The following is a 23,822-nucleotide window of genomic DNA, read 5'->3' as shown; positions in this document are numbered from 1 at the left end:
CTTTCTAATGTTTCCAGTGGTCGGGGTCAAGGTACATACCTTTTCACATTTGTAGAGCGTGGTGGTCCCGTCAAAGTACATACCTTGTCACATCTGCAAAGCATGGTGGTCCCGTCAAAGTACATACCTTGTCACATTTGTAGAGCATGGTGGTCGGGGTCAAAGTACATACCTTGTCACATTTGCAGAGCGTGGAAGCAAGGAGATAATAGAGCTGGGACAAGACAAAAGCAGAAAGCCTGAAGATCAAATCCCCCCCCCCCCAAAAAAAAAAACTTGGCCAAAGAGCATCCAGTGAGGGCTGAGTTTTTACAAACTTTGGGGTGTGGTATCTCTGGGGGGAAAGAACGAACCAGAAACAGCCGTTTAAAGGGGTCGATGCATGGGCTGGAGAGATGGCGCAGTGGTTAAGAGCACTCACTGCTCCAGTTTTGTTCCCAGCACCCACATCACATCTCAAAGGGCTCACAGAATCATCTCTCACATATCTGTTAAGAACCTGGGAGACATTGTGGAAGACAGGTAAAGAATGCATGAGCTGGAAGAAGGTGTGTGTGAGTGTGTTGCAGTATGGCCTTCTTTCATCCAGATATAACATATTCACCCCATCTCCATCTTGCACTAGAAAATGCATTGGCCTGGTAGCCATGACAACTATTCCAGAGAAAGCCAGGTCTACAGAGAAGGATCTTTAAAGGAAAGTATCAACTTAGGAAACCCAAGGCCAAGTTCTCGGCACAAAGAGATTTATTTGGCCCAGAGGGACAGAGAGCAGGGAATAAGAGTGAAACACCAGAGACAGAGGATGAGGGAGAAGCGGAAGAGAACAAGGGAAAGGGGAAGGGTATTTGTTCTGGAGGGACAAAGGACTGACTCTGGGTAGAGGAGACAGATGCGGTGTGCAAGTGAACAGCAGTTTATAAAGGTACAAGGGGAAAGCCTGTGTTAGGATGAGGTGCTTAATTTTAATTGGGCATATTAATGAGGTGAGCCAGAGGGGGCTTTTGTTGGACTTTAGTACTTTGATAGCTGAACCTCCTCATGAGGAGGAAGTGGTCAGCTTTAGGAATGTAATCTAAGTTTTTGTTGTTGTTGTTGTTGTTGTTTTAAGCAAAGCAGGAATGAGGGAGAAGGACAAGGTCTGCCAGAGCAACACCCACCAAGCTCAAGCTGGCCAGAGTCCCTTTAGATCTACTGATCTGTCCCAGAAAAGAGAGGAGGAAAAGGTGCAGGACCATTACTTCCTGAGCTCAAGGGATCCTCCTGCCTCTGTCTTTTTTTTTTTTTTAACCCCAGCACCCAAATAGTGTTATTAGTTTTAAGATACCTTAGGGACATGAACGGAAATAGGAATATAGCAGAAATGTTTAATCTGCAGATAGATACAAATAAAAATAGCCTTGAGAACAGAAGTTTTGAGCAAACTGTATCAGTTTATTTACAGGTGTGATTTATAAACAGTAACACAAACATCTTTACATTAATATTATGAAAAAAGTCCCACAGCTGAGATGGTTGAAAAATGAGACTTCAGGACATTTCAAAGAGGGTGTCAAGAAAACAGAAAACTGCAATACAACAGTTGGGGGGGGTTATAAATATCAAGTACTGCACAGGTGCAATTTCATGCAAATGTCTTCAACCACTCAAATAAATTGTTCTTATTTAGATATTAGGATAAAGTTTTTAATTGTGTTATCTTTATTTCACTTGATTTCCATTTAGCAAATTAAAACAACTAGTGGGGCACATCTGGATATTTCTACCAACCAACCCCTTAGAGAGCATTACATTTTATGACATGGCAGGTTATAGTTATTATTTTTCAAACAGATTTTATGAAAATCATCCCATGGTCCAAAAGCTGTTTCTGGATCCCTCATCACATGTGACTGATATGGGCCACAGAAATGGATCTGAGCAAGCTGCAGAACAGCTGCCTCAGCTTTGCCGGGATAAAGAATACAAATAGTTCCAACTACTGAAATTTTACTGAGAAGACAAAACCAAAAGAAAATGCTTAGAAAGTGATAGAAAAACACTGAAATTTCTATGGCTCGCTGATTATCTGTCTTTTAACTGGACGTCAGTGTGGTCACAGGTGATCATCTCATGACATAAACCAGAGTGTTCAACACATTCTGAAATATCCTAGACCAAATGGACCAAGTAATAAAGGCCAATGACATTTTTACAGATACAATCCTGTCCCCAAATGCTAATTTGAACCTTAACATGCCTACTTACTTCTGATCCTGTTAACTGTTCCTTAGCAACCACTGGGAAAGAGATTAGAGTCTGTGAGGCAATTAGTCACCAAATAATCCCCACTGGAGTGGAGAAGGCGAGACTGATGCTTCAGGGCTTATAGAGCTATGGGCTCTGTTTTCAGTTGGCTATGATCTCCATCCATTCCATGAAACAGACTTCAGTCTTTTTGAGAACAGAAACAGTCAGCTAATTATTACTCTACACTTTTAATTTTCTCCTACTGCTCATTGTAGCGATTAACTCCCTAAATTTCAGTGAAGACATTGCAAATATGGATGTGTACGGCTGCTTCCAAACCCGAAAAGGATGCATGTCTCTTAAAACAGCTCTTCAAAACAGAACTGCATTCTGTGCCCCTGATCCATAGGGCACAAGGCCAGTTACTTCAAAGTCATTTAATAACTGACCTTTATAATAAATCATCTTATAAAACCAAAGATGGAAAAGAAATTTTTAAAAAAGTGTACCCATCCCGAGATTGATTACAATAATTTGCATCACACCCTCTACTCAGGCACCCCATGAGCAAATGAAAGGTCTCTGAGGGTACTGAGTCAGGAAATATATTTTCATGTTTCTCTTGGTTGCCTTAATTTCACTTAAATAGCTTTCTTTTACGTTAACTTTCCAAAGCATCCAACACTTTCATGATCTGCTGCTTTATGGCTCTGGTAGCATCTCCCGCATTGGGAATCAAATACCTATGGGAGAAAAGACACAGCTCTGTATTAATACAGCACTTCCCCTTCAGGGTCTGCCGAGAGGTCACCTCTGATGAGGAACTTGCCTTGACCCCCCATGCTCGCAAAGATGCCCTCCTGTGTACTCCCACAAACTTACCTCAACAGATAAGCAAAACGTTGTTTGAAAATCTAAAAGTCAAAGTGATATGGTTTTTCATGTAGTGCACAGCTAAGATTCTCTGAACTGCCAATAAGTATATATAAAGTCCAAATGGAACACAGGTAAGATATTACACTTGAAAGAAAAAGGAGTGGCCTTGTTGGAGTAGGTAAGTCCTTGTTGGAGGAAGTGTGTCACTATGGGGGTGGGCTTTGAGAACTCCTATGCTCAAGCTACTCCCAGTGTCACAGTTCACTTCCTGATGCCTGCAGATCAAGATGTAGAACCCTCAGTTTCTTCTCCAGCACCATGTCTGCCTGTATGCCACTATGTCCTTCCGTGAAGATAATGGACTAACCTTTAATTGTAAGCCATCCCAATTAAATGTTTTCCTTATAAGAGTTATCATGGTCATGATGTCTCTTCACAGCAATAGAAGCCCTAAGCCCTAAGATGTAATTTAATCAGTTACAGTTATAATTTTATGACTTTCAATTCCAAAGAAAATGACAACTCTGACCTTAAGCAAATTAAGTTGTCTAAAACAGATTCAAACCACCTCAGCTTACATTTTGATGATGAAAATAAAGTACCAACTTAGCATTCTAGGACCAATTTAGTCTACCAGAAAGCAGCACATGGTGTAGCACTTGTATAATACGCTTACTAAAAATAGTCAATTTATGTATATGCATGTGTGTATACACACGGGTAGACATGTGTGCATGTGTGTGTGTGTGTGTGTGTGTGTGTGTGTGTGTGTGCAGAGACCAGAAGAGGGTGCAGGATGTCTTGCAGGTGGAGATATAGCATCTGTAAACTGTTGGACAGGGCTTCTGGGTGCTGGGAACTGAGCTCTAGGCCTCAAGCCCAGAGCAGAGTGTGTACCGTTGCCGTATTTCTTATTGTTTTATTTTTATGTTACACTTATGTATTTTGTGTATGGGGGAGGTGCTCATGCCATGTAGTATTAAGTGGAGGTCAGGAGAGTTGGTTCTCTCCTTCTACCATGTGGATCTCAGGGATTTAACTCAGGTTTTCAGGCTTGGCAACAAGTGCCTTTATCTGCTTAGCCATCTCTCTTAACCTTTAGATTATTTTTAATGATCCTGGTGTCAAAAAGTTTTTGAAATTTGCTACAGCATTAGTGAAATCATGCACCAATGTTGAAGCCATACATGAACAAGTATTGGAAGAAGACGGCAAAGGGCACTGTCCCTAGAGGGGACTGCTCTGGGGTCCTGTGCCAACAATCAAGAAGGAAACTGTTTAATGACTTCTATTCATTCAGATCACATAAAAAATCTTACCTTTCAATAGCCAAGATTTCTATCCCAGAAGCACTGCTGTTTCCATATTTGAAGGTAATTAGCTCAGGATGTTTTTTTTTGGAGGTAATTTTAACTACAGAATTTAGTGCTTGCCGGGACTGGATGTAAGCCAGTCCTTTCCGAGAAAGAATCTCCCGTAAGCAGTACATATGTGTTGCAGTAACCAACAGGTGACTTGAAAAAAGAAGGTTTAAATGAATGTGATTCAAAGCAGATATGTTATTTCAACAGCTCCAATTATAAGAAAATTCAACTTTCTTTAACTTATTTTTTGAGTTATCTATGAAGCTAGGCTATAAACAAACTACGTATTTTTAATTTCATGCAAAATTGTTTTGTTAATCAATAATACCACAACTATTTAAGAGTTTTATAGTTAAAAAAATCCAGTACAATATATAAATAATTTTAACTCATATGGACTATCCTGCCATTCTCAAGATTTTTAACAGAATTATCTATTCCCAAAGTATTATCTGACTACACACTATAGCCTAATATCAAAAGCCACTAGGCAATTTTTGGGTTTCCGTATATATTTATAATATTCTGCAACTAAATCCTAAAGACAAAATGGGCATAGATTAAAAAACAAAAACAAAAACCAGAAAACCCCAAAAGCTCACTTTTATCATAATAATAAGGAAAAATCTCAGCCATGCCTAGACTGTGAAACACTTTGCGAGCTAACTGTGAAGGGAACAGTCTGTAGAGAAGGCAATCTGAGCACACACTGGACGAGTCGAGCAGGGCAGACAACGCAGTGTGGCCCCAGAGAGAAAGGAGACTAGTCAAGTCAACTTGGGAACACTGAAAATTCCAGGGTCTCAGTGCTGGGCAACATCAATTGAATAACATTCAGATGAACTAAAGACATTAGAATTACATAAAAAAAAAAGTGCTTATTCTTGGGATAGCTGTGCTGACGCATGTAGGGGGAGCTAGAACATGTACAAGCTGCTTCTTCATGACCTGAGTGTGTGTTACATTTATGGGACCCTGAAGGGATGCCAAAAGCCGGCATATCCAGGGGAGGCGTTCAATGTACTCAATGTTTTGTCTCAGAATTTTCAAACTACAGGTTACTTAAAAACTTTAAAAAACCGAGACACCTAAATCAAGTTGACAGTAGGAAGTTATGTCTTTTCGCACTTGAGTAAGAGTCCCTTGCAATTACTTTTATATCAACTTCACCCAATTCAAGTTTATTTCTAGAGACATTTTCAAAAGTACCTGGGAAACATATGTCCACTTTCTTTGACTTCTTTGCAGGGAAAATGATGCTTGATGTCTGGCTTGTTTATCCAGGTCTGAATGTTTACAATTTCTTTTCTGTCATCATCTGACATTGAAGAACTGTCAATTTCATCTAGGAAGAAAGAAAAGCATCAAACAGGGGCATTAGCACCTAAAACACATCTAAGAAACCTGACATTGCTTGGTGTGTGTTGAACTCATGCGAGAGAGAAAAGCCATTCTAACCTCCTGGCTATATTATGGAATACTAGAAACAACAGTTGTACGGCAGGAAAGTCAGGTCAGACTACTGAGGGTGCATACTGAAGAGTTCTGGTAAGAACAACACAGCTATGGTCTGCCTGTCAATCAGCATCTCTCTAGGCAAAGGAGGCCTAAAACAACCCAACATTCTAATTTTGTTTTTCTAATGTAAGAAAAAATAATTACAGTACCTAGGGTCAATAATTGTAAGTGTTCCTCCCTTTGTTTGCGTACGTGTGTCCTTGTGAGAGCATGCGAGTGTGCAAGCGCCTGTGGAGGCCGGGGGGATAACCTCTGGGACCAATTCTCAGAAGCCAACTACTCTTAATTTTCAGAGCAATTGATTTCCTTCTTGTTAAAATATTTTTATTTTTATTAGTGCGCATGTGTGGGGATGCCTGTAGAGGGCAGGAGAGGACACTGGATTCCCTGGTGTTGAAGTTGTGAGCAGTTGTGAGCCACCCGACAAGGGTGCTGGGAAACAAACGCCGGTCCTCGCCATCTCTCCAAGCCCATTTATTTTTACGGGTGTGTGGGTGTGGGTGCCAGGCAGAGGAAGGGGCACAGATTCTTTTGTAAGAATTGGGTCTATCCTTCCATTCTGTGGCTCCCGAACTTACGTTACCATACTCGGCAGCAAGTACCTTTCCCGGTCACCCCATCTGGCCTCTCCACTCCCATTCACAAGCACCTTTCTTCTCTTCTTTCTTCTCTTTGCTTTTTGAGATACGGCTTCTCTGTGTAGCCCCGGCTGTTCTGGAACTCACTCTGTAGACAGGCTGACCATGAACTCAGAGATCTGCCTGCCCCCAATTCCCAGGTGCTGGGACTAAAGGCATGCGCCACCACACCTGGCACAATCACCCTTCTTTTGGAGACAGGGCTTTCACTGGTGTGGTGCTCGCGAAGCAGACCAGGCTGGCTGGCCAGTGGACAAACCTGAGGAAGCCATTTGCCCCTCCATTCTGGCTGCTGGGATTCCCAGCATGGGCCACTCTGCTAACTAGTTTTATGACAACTTAACAGAGTAATTCTGAAAGAGAAAACCTCCGTTGAGAAAATGCTGCAGTAGCCTGTCTGAGCACGCATACAGTCAGTTTTCTTCCTGCTGATTGAGGTGGGAAGGCCAAATCACTATACGCAGTGCCACCTCTGGAGGTGGTTCTGGGTCCTATAAGAACGCAGGCTTAGTGAGCCAATAAAAGCAAGTCAGTAAGCAGCCCATCACGGCTTCTACTTCAGTTCCTGCCTCCAGGTTCTGTCCCTGAGTTCCTGCCCTCAGTGATGGAGTATGACCTGAATGCTGGAAGGTGAAATAAACCCCTTCCTCCCCAAGTTGTTTTGGTCATGGTATTTTAACCTCAGCAGTGGAAATCCTAACTAATAGCCAGCATAGTAATTTTCTTAAGTGGCAGAGGGGATTGAACTCAGGATCAAGCACTTTACTGACTGGGTTGTCTCCCCAGATGCTTCCCATTGCTTTTCAGTAACTAGTTCAAAATACAGACAATGGGAAAGAAAACGCCGTGTGTTACCCCAGCGTCAACTGTAGTAAAGTCCTCGGGTTATCACTCCCTAGTCAGAATCCTTTCCCTTTCGTGACTACCTCTGGATGAACAGCTCTATATGCGTCTCTTCTGTCACCAAGATGCTCATCGTAACAATGTGGGGGTGTTCTGTGGGTTTTCCGAGGGAGGCACCGTAACTACAATCCGTCCTTCTGTGACCTTACTCCTCCCCGAATACTGCTGCATTCCCGCACACTGGCACACATAGTTCTAGGTTCCTGGCTTTGCTGTGGCCCACTCTCTGTGTTATAAATCGTGTGTGTGCAGGGAAGTATAAAATAGACCGCAAGGTACTAACCCACTTTCGTCTCCTGCTCATGGAGGAAGCTAAGACCATCAGAAGCATAAACACATGCATGACAGTGGGTAGATGGCAATGGAGAGGGAACAAGGCAAAGAGACAGCTAGAAATATATTTACTTCAGTGCAAGTTTTCTAGCAGTCAATTTTGTAATATTTACTGAAAAATCAAATATGCTTCTCTTTACCGCCATCTTACTGCTAATTTTAACTTTCTAGCTCTACTTTCCAAGTTCACCTTGATATATGTATAAAAATGTAGCCACTTAAAACTGACACAAATCAGAAAACCACCAGAGCTGAATCCTAAACTAGGCAGATAGGTGATTATCCACAACAGAAAGAAAATAACAGATAATATGGGCAAATACCAAGTATTACCAAGTAGAAAGGACAATGACATTTAGGAAGCTTTTCCTCATTTTTGTACACATTAACATAACCTCGGTTTCTAACTCAATATACATAGTAACTATGGTCACTTAATCGCATAATTGAGACTATGAAATTATAAGTAAAAATAATAAATTGATTGTTTAAACACAAAGACAGTCCTAGGTGAGGTAATTCTCCCTGCACCGCAGTGCCGTCCTGCGGACTTTTCGGACACTCTGTTCCTTCCTCCAGTCCTCTGATCTCAGGCTCCATGTGGCTGTGTGTTTAAGGGATTTAGATACAGTCATGTGGGCCTGAACACAACCTCCACAAACTGCCTCTCAGCTGAAGACTCTGGTTAGTCGAGACCCATGCAAGAAGTCTCCTTAGATTTCTAGTGGGCACAATTCAAGAATGCTAAAACCAAAGCGTTACTAGAAACCATAGACCAGTGGTTCCCAGCCTATGGGTTGCGACCCTTTCAAAAAGTTCGCACATCAAGTATCCTGCATATCAAATATTTACAATTCCTAATGGTGGCAAACTACGGCTAAGAAGTGAACTGTGTAAAGGAGTCTGCAGATTAGTGCATTTCTCAACCTGTGTCGTATTCCTCTTCGTCGCCGATGCTGAACACGGGCTTCACTCCGCGGTAGGGCTTGCCCACTCGGTCGCTGCTGCTCACGTGCCTGCGTTTAAACAAGTTTAGGAAGGGACAGTCACTACGGAGGAACCAAAGATGCTGAAGTGTTCAAACAAAATGTGAATGCTCCTTGCCCTCTACAGGCCACCCACAGCCTAGGACAGCCATTCTAAAACTGCAAGACAACAAACTATGCAGACGGAAAGGCATTTGTCCAGCCAATGCTCCCATTTAAGCCAGTGGTTAGATGATTCTGCGCCTGGGGAAGCGTCCCTCGTTTGTAAAATAGTAACAAAGATTCTGCCCTTCAGGATTACTGTGAAAATTACCCAAGCTATCCCTCTCCTTTCCGAAGCTCTGGTCTACAGTGGGGGCCATGGAACAGTTACTGCACCAAGAACCCCACAAGAAGGCTCCAGGCTCCTTTGGAAACTGAAAGTTTCTCAGTTTTTCCTCTGTTTTTATCACTGCTGCTGTTTTAGTCCAGGCCGAGATTCTACTTCTTTAGCATAAATTAAAATGTTTCAGTAAAATACTACATTGTTCTAGGGAAACTTCCCTTTGTAGGATAACTACCCATTTCGTCTAACAAGAAAATACTCAATCTTTTGTTTTTCAAGAATCAATCTGGGGGAAAAATCATCAATAAAAATCTTCACTTAAATAGACTTAAATATTTACTTTTAAATCAAACCTCCTCCAAGGAAGCAAGCAAGCAAACACTAATTGAGCTTACTGTGACAATCCTCTTAGATTACAAGTTAGGTTAGTTAACCCGTACTTAAATTTTCATCGATTAAGCAGTCAGAAATTTGTTTTAAAATTCTTTTTATTATTTTTCATTAATATTGCATTGGTGTTTTTGGTTGTATGTATATCTGAAAAAGATATCAGATCACCTGCTACTGGAGTTACAGAGAGTTGTGAGCTGCTATGTGGTTGCTGGGAATTGAACCTGGATCCTCTGGAAGAGCAGCCAATGCTCTTAACCGCTGAGCCATCTCTCTAGCTAGTTAAGACATTTCTAATGCAAAATTATCCTGTAAGCTATCAGACTATGTTAACCGGGGAGTATCAGAGTGTAGACCTGGAACAAACCCCAGAGAAGCAGGTGGTAAAGCTTATTCCCAGTGCGGAGCTCTTTGGAAGATGGTAGAGACTACAAGGTGTTTTTAATGTAGGTTTCTGGGTCTAAATTCAGGTTCACAGGCTTGCAAGGCAGACATTTTACTGACTAAGCTCCTTACCCTGCAGAGAAAAGTTTGTCTGAAATTCAATGGTGTTTTTATTTATACTGGTCTATTTAGACTATTTTTAAAGGCAGTATACTAATATTTTTATTAGAAGTAACAGAAACAGGTAGAAATAGTTTGGACAAATTTTAACTTGCTGAACTCAGAAATAAACTTGATTCATTCAAATTGCTAATTAAGTTGTACTTTCAACAAATATGCCTGTGTGTGGTCTGCACAGATGTATAAAAGTAAAATTCCGAAGCTAGGAGAACAAACTGAAACTGCCCCAGAGGCCGACTCCATGGTCCCAGGGAAGGATGACTCACAAGCAGATTATAATTCCACAGAAGAACAATTTTCTTTAAAATAGCCTAGGTAAAATTAGGTAGTTGTCCTATAATTGCTTTGTGTAGGAACAGTCAAAAATTATTCAAGTTATTCAACTTATTTCTTGAATGTTTTTTCCAATTACTGAAAATACTGAAATGATGAGAAAGTAAACCCACAATGGCTTAATGTCTATCCAGATACTATAAAACCGTATCTTATCATTTGTTGTGTGTACACAGACTTGCTATGTGGTGTGGAGCGGAAGTGGAGCGGGTTTCTCCTTCCACCACGGGGGTCCAGAGGACAAATGCAGGTAGTCAGGCTTGGCAACAAGTATCTTTACTTGCTCAGCCATCTCACCAACCTTACACTTTCTTCTGTAAATGTTCAGTTATTGCTATATTAATATCCTAGTATTATTTGTTAATATTTAAGCTGAAGAAAATTCTGCAAGAATGAAAATTATAATGTTGCATAAAGTTCGTAGTGCTCATTTGCTTTATCTAATTTTAAGATTCCAAGTTTTAATAAACCTTAAATCAAATCTTTGTATCAACCATCAAATGCCATCTTACTGGGGAGAAAGAAGGAAACAGAATAGACAGAAAAAATCTCCCATGGTCTCTTTCAGGGAAAATCCAAATGCAGAACCCGAGAACTATAGTTCTTTCAAACAGATTTATATATGTTAATTCATCAACCTAAATGCATGCATCTACTTAAGAAAAATCAGAAAATATGTATGTCCATAAAGTACATGAGTTAAAAGCTTGATGCTGAGGACGTGGCTCAATGGTAGAGAGCGTACATCAGCATCTTCAAGACCCTTGGTATAGCTCCAGCATCAGGTTTTGGACCATGAACTGTTTCTAAATTTAGGTGCTGTAATTGTATGTAAGGGCAGGAGAGAATAGTCAGTTATTGGAACACTAGTGTTCTGCTAACTCCATGGATTCTGTTCGGTTTCACCTTTCCCTGCTTTAGAATCAGAGCTGCAGAATTTATAAAGTCCTTGGGTTTGAGCAAGTTTGATTTTTATCTGAGGAATGGGAGATGGAAACAAGGAAGGGAAAAAAAAATTAAGCTCAAAACAAAATGGAAAGCACAATGCCAGAGTGGGACACTCCCAAGAGCATACTGAAAAGGTTAGCTTTGGAAGGAGCAGCAGGGAAGTTTAGCCAAGTCAGCACAAGGTTCACAGACAGTAGGGGGCGCACAGGCAGCAGGAGGCATGCTGGCGGGAACTGATGGGATGCACAGTAGAGCTGCTCTACTCATGGCTTACCGCTCTGTACATGATCTGTCTGGCCAAGGAAGATTGAAAGACATTCTATAGCAAATCAAGACAGAGGATAGAACAAAATGATTATAAAAAAAAATGCAGCAACTTTAGAAAATACATAATAAAATCAATTTCTCAACCCAGCACATACATTAAAGAAAATACTTCAATCATCTCAAGCACAAAGAAAAATGAAGAGAAGCCAGTTTTATGTGACACTCCACCAGACAATAGTCTTTTCAACTTACAGTCATCATTAGTCAATCATAAAGTAAATTAGTGAACTTTAAAACAAAAAATTTAATGTTCATACACAAAATGCAGCAGCCAAAGACCAGGGACTTACTCAGAAGCACTAACTGAGAGTTTGGCTTTTAAGAATAGATGAAACTTTATTGAGCAGACAAATCTTTTCGGCTTGATCAATACTTTGACATTGGCTCTTCTAGATGAGGCATGATTTTTGGATCCGTGAAGATTCCCTACTCACTACCCTTTGTGCTGACTGAATCATAGGGTCTACCTCTCATAGGGTCTACCTCTCATAGGGTCTACCTCTCGTAGGGTCTACCTCTCGTAGGGTCTACCTCTCGTAGGGTCTACCTCTCGTATGCATTGCACTCTACTAGAAAGAGCATTCAGTTCTTCACATCACACGTTCAACTCTCCTGATACTTGCAAAGAAGACGGGAGAGGGAACTCAAATGCTAATTCATGCTCACGACCAGGCTTGCTCAGAAATGAATTCCGTAACTGAGTGGTAAAGACTCTCTCGGCTTCTGACACTGTGACATGACATCCTCACAGAGTTCACACTTGACACCTGGTTAATCAAGTTACACACATGCAAAAGTATCTCGTAATGTTTTAAGTTCCCAGTTGGGGTTTGGCCACACTCACAGCTATCCTGGGTTACAGAATGTGCATACGTGAATTAGACTAACACATAAAAAAGTGTATCCTATACTCAGAACAAACAGCAAAACAAATAGTCTCAAATTTGCTTGTCTGTTGTTAATCATGTCCCCCTTTTAATTCATGAAAAAAAGAAGTTTGTATTTTTTAAACAAATTCCTACGAAGATTTGATCTTAGTAAAGTGGAATTCCATTGTATTAAGCATGAACAAATTATCTAGGTTTTTAGCAGAAGCTCTTGTTATGAAATAACCGTGTTTGGTGGCATTTGGAAAGCAGTTGCTCTATGAATTATTTACCATGAACACAGGGACGTGGTTTTTTTTTTTTAATGAATGTAATGAAGGGTCAAACTGAGATGGTTCTTCCTCTGAAAACAAGGAAAGGGAGCTACAGAGTGAACAGAAGCTGTAAGCTCAGACCTGATGTTACAACGAAATCAGATCCGACAGAATGTACGATCCTGTTCTATAATACCTTCAACAAAATTCATTTACTGAGATACACTTCTTCATCCATCTTCAGTTTTAATTATCCATCTTAAGTCCATATGTATAAGAAACTCACCGGTCCACAGGAGTTGATGTATTCTCAATAAAGCTGATGACCTTTTCCCTGACATTAACAGACTTTGTCTTTAGAGCCACAGTCATCTTATTTACAAGGGACTTCATTCCTCTGTCATTTGAGCCATTACAAGAATCACCCTGAAAAACAAGAGCATCGATAAACCACTCTCCAAGTGATTACCACATAAACGACAGATAAAGGTTAGACACTGTAGACAGAATTGCATCCCCACCAACTTCATGTGCAAGTACTAAAATCCAGTGCATCTCAGGAAGCTACTGTATTTGGACAAAGTGCGTTTAGAAAAACAATTAAAATTAAATTAGGTCAAAGTAGGTTCAATTCTATTTATTTGGGGAGAAGCACATTTGAGCATTTTCACACATGAGCAGATGTTCACCTTTTCACTTATCCACATATAGCCTTTACTCTGTACACGCATTCCCATGTCTCTTCTTTTGTGAAGAGTGGGTTAGAGGCTGGTAAAGTGCTCGCCATGCAATAACGATCTTCTTTACGATACACCATACCCATGTGAAACTGAGACACAACAGTACACATCTATAACCCCACAACTGTATAGGTAGGGACAGGGCCCATAGAAGGACACCTGTCACTGGCATCCAATCTATCTGAACTGGTAGGTCCCAGGTTCATTAAGAGGCCCTGTCTCAAAAAAAAAAAATAAGGTGACTGAGAATGACAGATGTCAACCTCTGGCCTACACATGAGTGCGCACACATGAAGCTGTGTTTGTAACAAAAAAAGGTGGAAAGCAATAGAAATACTTACCAACTGGGCATTAACTGAATAAATTAGAACACACACACACACACAATGGAATATTATTTAGTTTTTCTTGCATACCTAGAGGATCAAGGTAAAAAGGAATTCTCAGAGAAGCCTTATCTGCAAATGTGACAATGATCTGTTTGGATCACGTGGCTGAAGATAAATTCCACACATCTACAGAATACTACTGTGCATATTCTTGCTCACCTAGTCCTCAGGCCCTCCTTAGGGAAACATTCTCTTATTATTTTATTGTACAGGTAAAGAAACCACAGCTCAAAAGTCTTACTGGAAAGCAGAAAAAGGGGAAGCTGTATTCACATATTTAATTATGTGAAGTATGTTGCTGTTTTACCTTGCCTGCCTAAGGCACCTAATTAGTCTAATAAAAAGCTGAATCACCAATAGCAAGGGATGAGGAATATCTAGGCCTTCCAGGCAGGAAGGATAAATAAGAGGAATGTCTGCTCGTGAGGAAAGCAAGAGAGATGCCTGGAAGATGCCAGGGGCCAGTCAGGAGACACAGAGGAAGCAGGTAAGTAGGGCACACAGAATAAAAGAAAAGTAAAAAGCCCTGAGGCAAAATGTCAATGAATAGAAACAGGATAAATTAAGTTACAAGAGCTGGCAGGACAAGCCTAAGCTAAGGCTGAGCATTAATAATTAATAATAAGTCTCTATGTCTTTATTTGGGAGCTGGTTGGCAGCTCAAGGAAAATTTCAGCTGCCCCAGAGAATAGCAGAGTTATAGTTCAAATAAATAGTTCAAATGAGTAAGTGTGCTCCTTTATATAGGTTTTCTGTTTCTATTTTACAGAATAAACGTTTGTAAATGACTATTATTTGTTAAGAAAATGATGTAATGGCATCTAATTCAACTGACAAAACTTTTTGCCCAGGTATTTCCAAAGCAGAACAGATGTACTTAACCCCAAAACAAAACCTCACATAACTCACTTCACAATAACTAACCTTCGAATATACTAGGCAGGTCACTTTTTACTTTCTCTACCTGGACCATTCACATAGGGGAACAGACTGAACTCTTTCTTAATCATGTACGCTCACAGGGAGCAAGGATACAGAAACCCCAAACAGGAGATGTGGAGATGAGCCTAGTATTCTCCTTGCCTAGACGGAATGAGCTTACTGAAGAGCGCCGCAGTTCAGTACAGACTCAATCACTTCATTGAGCTTGCAATAATGATTCCTCGTTGTGTACTAAATATTTCTGATATCTTCTCTGTTATGCTGGAGGTTTAAGAGTTAAGCACCTTTTCTGGTATGGAGGCTCAAAAATGTGATCCTATTTCCACCTTGACCAAAGGTCAGAGAGTTGGAACTTTCCTCTATTCCTTCAAGGTTATTGTACTTCTACCTCAAACAAAGGCCCCACCTAGATTTAGATCAGAAATTTCTGCTCTCACAGGGTTATTGTCAACAGGTGTGGCTAATATCCAGACCTTGTACTCCAGAAATAGAGAAGTAGATATGTTTCTAGCTCAAACAAAAGTCTAAGGATCCAACTAAGTTCCAGTTCCCTTAAGAAGATTAACTTTGGATTCCACCCAGGGAGTGGTTTGCCTATAGAATGTTTTGGTCTAAGGTGGGAGTGTGACTTGCTTTGTTCTGGCAACAGAATGTTTAACTATGAATATAGTCTGTGACCGTCAATTGCTATGTTCATTTCCTTGTATCATGTTAATGCAGTTTTTTTTTTATCTTACTCCTACCTTTTGGGGTCAGAGATATTTTCAGCAATTGGAAATAAAATGTGGGTGACTTCAGTATTCACTGGAACTCCCTCCCAGTACTATTCTGTATTTCCATTTTATTATTTTTTAAATGTATCTTCATACTCTTTACTTATATTTCTAATCCCCACACCCCTACCCTGGCTAGTGGTATTTTGGTCAAGGCTGGTCCCAACATGCTGGAACTAACCCAACATGTTCTTTTTTTTTTTTTTTAATTTTTTAAAGATTTATTTATTTATTATGTATACAGTGTTCTGTCTGCATGTATGCCACCAGACCAGAAGAGGGCACCAGACCTCATTACAGATGGTTGTGAGCCACCATGTGGTTGCTGGGAATTGAACTCAGGACCTCTGGAAGAGCAGGCAGCGCTCCTAACCTCTGAGCCATCTCTCCAGCCCCCAACATGTTCTTCATATGTACTTACATCAGCAGAACTGATGCTGCTCCTGGAACCTGAGGTACTGGCAATCCAATGGCCATACCCACTTTCTGGTCCCTCCACGTTAATGTCCGCCAGATGCTGCTGCAGGGCTTATAATAAACAAGAGAAACAAAACAAAAGCTGAAATAGGAGACTCTCTGGAAAGATGAAAGTGTAACAAACACAACACAACTAGATGAAAAACTACCCAAGGACATACTCAACAAATGTGCTATTTTGCCCTCTCACTAAGAACTCCAGGCCACAGCAAACCTTCCTTTCCATTTGTCTAAAGACCTCTGCAGTCCCAGGAGTAAAGAGAGATTAGAACAACTTTTTGTCTCCTCCTTAGAAAGCAATCTTTCCAGTACCAACAGATAATGTATGCAGAATTCAAGACATGAAGAATTAATAGAAAGGCTAGGAAACATCAATCTATTTTCCCATACTAATGTAAGCATTAACGGTCAGAGAAAGATTAATGGAGGGAAAAACCTTGAAAAAGCTTTCTAAAACTCTAGACCATGGCTGGCCATTGTGACACACACCAATACTCAGCACTCAGGAATCTGAGGGAGGAGAACATGAGTGTGGGTCACACAGATACCTGGGGTACCTAACAAGTTCCCGGCCAGTGCAGGCTGGAAAGAGAGCAGGAACACTCGAGAATTAGATGACTAGTAGCCAACTTTTGTATTGTGTTATGAGGATCTCTAGTATCAGTAGGTAAAGTCTCAATACTTGCTCACCTTTTTTTTTTTTTTTTTTTGAGATGTAATCCTGGCTAGTGTCAAACTCACAGAGATCCACCCGCCTCTGACTTTTGAGTGCTGCACTTAAACATGTCCCATCTGGACTAGCCACTATGCATTTTAAAAACTTTTTGAGACAGGGTCTCATTTGCCCTAAAGTGGTCTCAAATTTGCTAGGTAGTTGAGGATAACCTTGAACTCCTAACTCCTGATCCTCCCGTCTCCACCTTCAGAGTGATGGGATTATAGGTGGGCTAGAGAGTAAACCAAGGACCTTGTGCATGCTAGGTAAGCACCCCACAAATTGAGCTATAGCCCCAACACTCACTTACACACACACACACACACACACACCCCACACGTGTACAAGTGCACACAAATATACACATGTATGCACATGCGCACACACACACACACACACACACACACACACACATCTTTTCTGTTGTTGCTGATGACGGGGATTTTGTTTGTTTGCTTTACTGTTTGCTTGCATGAGATGGTGTTCTGCTACATAGCTCATCCTGGCCTGGAACTTACTAGGTAGCACAGTCAATTGGTTCTCAAACTCTTGGTCCACTTAAAAGGCTGAGGCAAGAGAATCAGATTAGAGGATGTAGCTCAGTGGTAAAATGCTTGCCTTGCATGCATGAGCCCCTGGGTTCAATACCAAGCACCAGCTGCACAGTAAGCACATCTATTTATCTGGGTAGTCTATACTCGCTCCTTTCAGTTGCCTATGTTACTTGTCATCTATGTATGTTCTGCTGCCTTCTTTTTTCTGAAAATACTAAATGACTGGAGATAGAAGATACACGTTAACTAGTCTTGTAACTCTAAAGCAGTTCTACTGATAATCTCTATATTTTTTTTTCTAAAAAGTAGAAGCAAAACTAATGCATTAAAGGCTTACCCATAAATCCGCCACTGGCAATACTAACATACTCTTTGTTTTTCTGTAATAAAAGACAACATTTGAATTATTACAAAACGCAGTTTAGTTAAAGCTCCGGCAAATGCAGCTGTCATTACATGTTACATTTCAGGCACATCACTTTTCCTTGACAGCCTGGACTTGTGGCACAGAGTTCCATGTATTAATCTTGTTTGTTGTAGGGTTGGTGCTTGAGCAAAAGAAGGTGGACAGCTTCATGGCTGTGAAGACTGTGGTTTATTTGTGTTACAGTCTCCACAGCCCAAGAATCAAACAAAATGGAATGAGATGATATTTTAGAACATAATTAAAGTAGGTTTTTAAAGTTTCAAATCTTTTGTGTCCTTTACTAAAAGGTAATATAAAATATTATAGCTGTTTTTAAAAAAGGAAACAACAGATTTTTGCAAACTACTAAAATCTTTGAAACTGTCAGATGTGTTGCTTTCCAGGTTAAGTCCTCAAGGTCTCAAAGTTGAGACGGTCTGAGCTATATATCAACAACAACAACAAACTAAGGTCAGAGAGATGGCTCAGCAGGTAAAGCACTTGCCACCAAGCCTGACAACCTGACTCTGATCTCCAGAACCCACATGGTAGAAGGAGAGGATGAAATCTCACATCCTCGGCTACACTTGTGAATGTCATGCATGTATGTGCACACTTCTGCACACACACAAATAAGTTAACTAAAATGCCATTTTAATTAAATTTTAATTGAGAAACAAAAATAATAATGATTTTAAGTGATGGCTGAACAAAGGAGCGATGGGAAGTAAACGACAACAGGAGAGCACAAGGAGCAAAACCAGCAGTGGGAAACCACGAAGACCAGTTAATTGGGTGGTTTCAACAAATACATGCGAAGACAAAATTAAAAACTGGGAGCTCATAAATTAAAAACATAACAATGCCATGATTTAAAACTTAAGAAAAGCAAGAAAACGTGAATACTCATTAGATTTTTTTCATATTAAAGTATGACAGTATGGTTGTTTGGTTTTTTGAGAGAGGGTTTCTCTGGGTAACAGCCGTGGCTGTCTTGGAATTCACTCTGTAGACCAGGCTAGTCTCGAACTCACAGAGATCTACATGCTTCTACCTCCCAAGTGTTAGGATTAAAGGCATGTACCACCACCATCTGGCTGAAGATTTTATAACAGTTTGTTCCTCCATTAAAAAAAAAAAAATTAGCTGGGTGCAGAGGCACAAACCTTTAATCCCAAGCACTGGGAAGGTAGAGGCAGCAAATCTCTGTGAGTTTGTGGCCAGCCTGGTCTACTAGCAAGTTTAGAACGGCCATGGCTAGGTAGAGAGACCCTGACTCAAAACAAACTACCACCACCAATAAAACATTTAAAGATTAAAAAAAAAGTATATTTTTTGTAAAGGTATATGCATGTGGCTGCAAAGACATCAGATCCCCTGTGAAGCACAATTAAGCTCAGGGTCAGAAATTGGGATTCAACCTGAAGATCTTAAAAGCAAAACCGCCAGCCACTGGCTCTTACCTCAGTCTGAAAATAGCAATTCTGCCTCCTGGAATCTCAGAAGGAGACTGTGTCTGAGAGATGTCTTGCACCATCTTATTTTTCTCTCTAGGGCTGGGATCAAATGCATGCACCACTGGGATTAAAAGCATGCACCACCCGATTTCTATGGCAACTAGGGTAGCTACTGGGATTAAAGATATATGCCATTGTGGTTACTGGGATTAAAAGTGTGTGTTACCATAATCTAGTCTGTAAGGCTGACCAGTGGAACTGTTTTACTCTCAGATCTTCACTCAAGTTATATTTATTAAAATACAGCTGAAATGCCACTACATTTCTCCCCTTTTTGTCTAAAAAAATAAAAAAGGCTATAACTAATGTAACAAAACTATATACAATAAGTACAATAACTATATATAATATATACAGACAATAAATACATCAACAATGTCTAGTCCACTTGCTTTTGACAAATTCAGAGAAAATAATTCATATCTATCATATCTTGGTGAATCCAAAGTCTTTTTTTTTAATTGATTTTATTGAGCTATATATTTTTCTGTTTCCTTCCCTTCCTCTCTCCTCCCCTTCAACCCTCTCCCATGGTCCCCACGCTCCCAATTTACCCAGGAGATCTTGTCTTTTTCTACTTCCCATGTAGATTAGATCCATGTATGTTTCTCTTAGGGTCCTCATTGTAGTCTAAGTTCTCTGGGATTGTGATTTGTAGGTTGTTTTTTTTTTGCCTTATGTTTAAAAACCACTTATGAGTAAGTACATATGATATTAGTGTTTCTGGGTCTGGGTTACCTCACTCAATATGATGTTTTCTAGCTCCATCCATTTGCCTGCAAATCAAGATGTCATTTTTTTCTGTTGTGTAGTACTCCATTGTGTAAATGTACCACATTTTCCTTAACCATTCTTCAGTCGAGGGGCATTTAGGTTGTTTCCAGGTTCTGGCTATGACAAACAATGCTGCTATGAACAACAGCCTACAGAATGGGAAAAGATCTACACCAACCCCACATCAGACAGAGGTCTGATCTCCAAAATATACAAAGAACTCAAGAAATTGGTCATAAAAAGAACAAACAGGAGTACAGACCTAAGCAGAGAAATCCAGTAGGTAAGGAAAACTCATCAACAAAGTGACAGACAACACGACAACACAGTTGGTTTAAAATAATAACTTCCTACCTCGCTTCTTACACAAAATTGATTCATATGGTTTATAACTTAAAATAAAAAAGTATCATAAAAGCTTATAAGAAAAATATTGAGAAAAAGATATTTCTTAGTAAGATTCCAAATCAGGAAGCTGTTACAAAGATACAGACAAGTCTGATAGAGTATGCAAAAAACAAAGGAACGTTAGCTATGGGTTTCTTCACAGTATCAGCAATGGCCAAGTCACACGGGTTAGCCTGCATCAGCATACCTGTAAAAAGTGCGCCAGGACCATGTTCATATACATGTCTTCTTCCTCTCGGCCACTGCCCATAAAACAGAGGTGCTCTCCCCCAGCTATGGAGCCAGACTCAAGGGACTGCTTCTGTGCTTCCAGCAAAGACTTTACTGATTGCGCAAACTCAGATGGATTCTGGAGCATCTAGTTAATTTTAAAAATTAGAAATTTGTCAAACATACATTTGTAAAACCTGAAATATATTTCCAAACAAACTACCAACATTAAAAACCTAGCATTAAAGGAATGGAAAATGAAAAGGCTTAAGTTAAGTAAAATTCCAGAGATAAAATTAAAGTCTTATGTAGATACTGGAGCAAAAGTTGAGAAAAACACTGTTCAATTAGAGGGAAAAAATGTCATCTATAACAAAGCTCAGCTACAGTAATCCTGAGTCGTGACGGCAGAAAGAGCTCAACTTTGAACAGAATAAGTAGGAACTGCAGTTTTTCAGTTTCAACAGACAAGCCGTCCATGTACTTCTTAGAAGACATCAGAAATTAGAGATTATTTGTTTATCATTTACGTTAAGTATTGGTAAAACAAAGATCAAAAACTCATTTTTTTATCCACAATGAACTAAATATGCCAACAACTACAAAAATTTTAAGCTATTATTACTGAAATCAGATACAGTAATTGAATAGATGGACAGTAAAAATCGAATAGAAAACTGGACAGATTAGAGAAGAGCAATTTGCTACATTAGTTTTAAAGATGTATTTATTGTTATGTGTATGTGTGTGTGTTTGCGCGCGTGTGTGTGCCTGCACATTTGTGCCTGCATGAGTATGTATGTGTGTCTGCACGTGTGTGTGTGCCTGCGCATGTGTGTGTGTGTGTGCCTGCACATGTCTTTATATGTGTGTCTGCACGCGGGTGTGCCTGCATGTGTGTGTGAGAGAGTGCACCAACATGTGCAGATGTTTACAGAGGCCAGAAGAGGGGTCAGATCTCCTGGAACTGAACTTTAGGCAGTTGTGAGCTGTCTTGTAGGTGCTGGGTAACAAACTCAGGTTCTATCCAAGATCAGCATGTGCTCTTAACCTCTCAGCCATCTCTCCAGCACCACAGGAAAAGCGATTTTCAGAAGAGAGAAAAGAGGTGTCTGCACCTTGTGTACTTCTATCTTTACCCATCATTCTAGAAAACAAACCAAGACCCATGACTGATAAGACCCAAGAATGCATCTATGCAGTACTGAGGTGTAAGGTACTTCAGATTTTTAAAGAGCAATAAAATGTACATGTCTATAACCCTCAACCCAATAACTTTACTTTGAATAGTCTATTTCTTTACAGAACCATTTGCAAAAAAAACCAAAATATGTGTAATGCTTTCGTCAGCAGCTTTGCTACACAAAAACTGAAAGTAATTTAAATGTACATTAATCAAGCAACAAACTGGTACCATCTGTACCACGGACTTCTATGAAACATTAAAGGAAATGTGTTTAAATGAAAGGTCTCAAAGAAACTGTTAAGCAAAAATAAAGTGGCAAAAGAAGAAATGCGTACATATGTTTTAAAGGTGAAGCCTGAGCAAGCTGACAATTAATAGGGCTTACTCAGAATATTCTTTGAAAACTGTTAATTCATAAAGATGAAGGTATCTTGAATAAATTTTAAGAACAAACATGAAAGGAGTCAGAGGGAGGGGCACAGTGGTCATGCAGAGGACACCCACAGGCTCGCATGTTCTTTCTACCCACAATGCCCCACCTTCACTTTCTGTCAGTTTCCTCTCAGTACCACCTCAGCCTTACACATCCTCTGGCCCCAGGACCAACGTTTCCAGACAAGATGAGGAAGCGAATAGGAGGTGGGGGTGGGGGTGGTGGCTGGGTGGGGTGGAGGGTGCCTCCCTATTCCTATGTCTGCTTCCCACCTCTGAGGCTTTGACAGCCTCAGGGGGCTTACATGGTGCCAGTCTCAACAGTTCTAAGCATCTCTTACGACCGAATTCGCTTTAGCCTCCCTCCACCAGAAATCCCCCCAGGACAGCGACTTTAACAGATGAGCACACACGGCAGTTACTACTGTGCCTGCAAGTCAGCTTGTTACACACAAACTCTGAAAACGGCTTCCAGAAAAACCGTCTACGAGTCTTATCTAAGAGCTCATATTTCTACAGTACTTACTAGACTCAAGGCATAATGCAAAGTGATCTTCCTCTGAGACAGCTCACAGTGAGTGCAGAATTCACTGACATAACAATGGGAGGAACAGTGAGCCACAGTTAACAGCTGTCACTGACCCTAGCAGAAAAGGGGACTCTAGCCCTATCCACAGGGCAGAGACTCTAAACAAAATGAAACATCCCCACTGGATCATGTAAATCTAGCTCTGAGTCAAAGGGAAAACCATGTTGTCTCCTATAGAACATTTGCTCTGCACTTGTACTGACCAGGTCTGAGTCTAAGTGGAACGCCGTTGACAAGTGTCCAGCGTTGTATTGTTCTGCAGGACGACAGTCCACCACAAAGAACCGGACTCCTTCCTAAAAGGGAAACAACACTTGGCATTTTGGAATCTGATATGAAGTTCACATCACATGACAGAACAGTAAAAAGAAACCAAAAGATGGGGAACAAGTATTTTTGTAAATGGATCTCACAGGGAATTAGGAGGACCCAGTTTGTATAGACACAAAAAGTAACTTTGGTGATCTAAATACTTGTGTCTGTTTTAAATAGTTAACACATTTTTTTTTATGTATAGAGCATGAAAGTTTCAATATGTAGCAAGATTATGGCAATGTGAGCTGAAATACTAAATATATTGGAAGTCAACACTTTTTATTATCTTAAACAACAATGCTAAATAAACTTATTTTCAGGTCCACAAACTTACCAGCAATTCAATTCAAAGAACTAAATGGTTTTTCTTGTATATGGAGGAGCTAGGGTCATAAGAGTCTTTTTAACCTGGACTTTATTTTTTGTTTAATGTTACTTATGAACAGAGAAATGTGAGTGACTTTTACAGAAGACAGAGATACAGTAAGAGGTTTAACTATAAGTGCCATAAAAGCCCCAT

At 40.2% G+C, this 23,822-nt stretch overlaps 1 protein-coding gene across 2 annotated transcripts in view; it reads right to left on the bottom strand.

Annotated features, from left to right (window-relative positions):
- Positions 1-1,413: 1,413 nt before the first annotated feature.
- The window catches only part of Tbc1d23 (TBC1 domain family member 23), a 57,102-nt gene continuing 34,693 nt past the window's right edge, over positions 1,414-23,822 (bottom strand). The window contains exons 10-19 of one of the 2 annotated variants that reach the window (XM_048422421.3): positions 23,191-23,283; positions 20,758-20,928; positions 17,803-17,845; positions 16,141-16,247; positions 13,162-13,301; positions 11,682-11,726; positions 8,789-8,877; positions 5,679-5,814; positions 4,425-4,619; positions 1,414-2,972 (exon numbers count right to left, since the gene is read on the bottom strand). In XM_048422421.3, the coding sequence (XP_048278378.1) occupies positions 2,891-2,972; positions 4,425-4,619; positions 5,679-5,814; positions 8,789-8,877; positions 11,682-11,726; positions 13,162-13,301; positions 16,141-16,247; positions 17,803-17,845; positions 20,758-20,928; positions 23,191-23,283 (1,101 nt within the window). In that variant the 3' untranslated portion in view covers positions 1,414-2,890. The remainder of the gene's footprint in view (positions 2,973-4,424; positions 4,620-5,678; positions 5,815-8,788; positions 8,878-11,681; positions 11,727-13,161; positions 13,302-16,140; positions 16,248-17,802; positions 17,846-20,757; positions 20,929-23,190; positions 23,284-23,822) is intronic. The other variant, XM_048422422.3, reaches the window with a different exon arrangement.

Source organism: Myodes glareolus, chromosome 2 (assembly GCF_982192425.1).
Source record: "Myodes glareolus chromosome 2, mMyoGla1.1, whole genome shotgun sequence".
In the NCBI taxonomy this organism is placed as follows: Eukaryota; Metazoa; Chordata; class Mammalia; order Rodentia; family Cricetidae; genus Myodes; species Myodes glareolus.
Note: the sequence above shows the minus strand (reverse complement) of the source record. Positions and strands in the feature narration are given on the sequence as shown.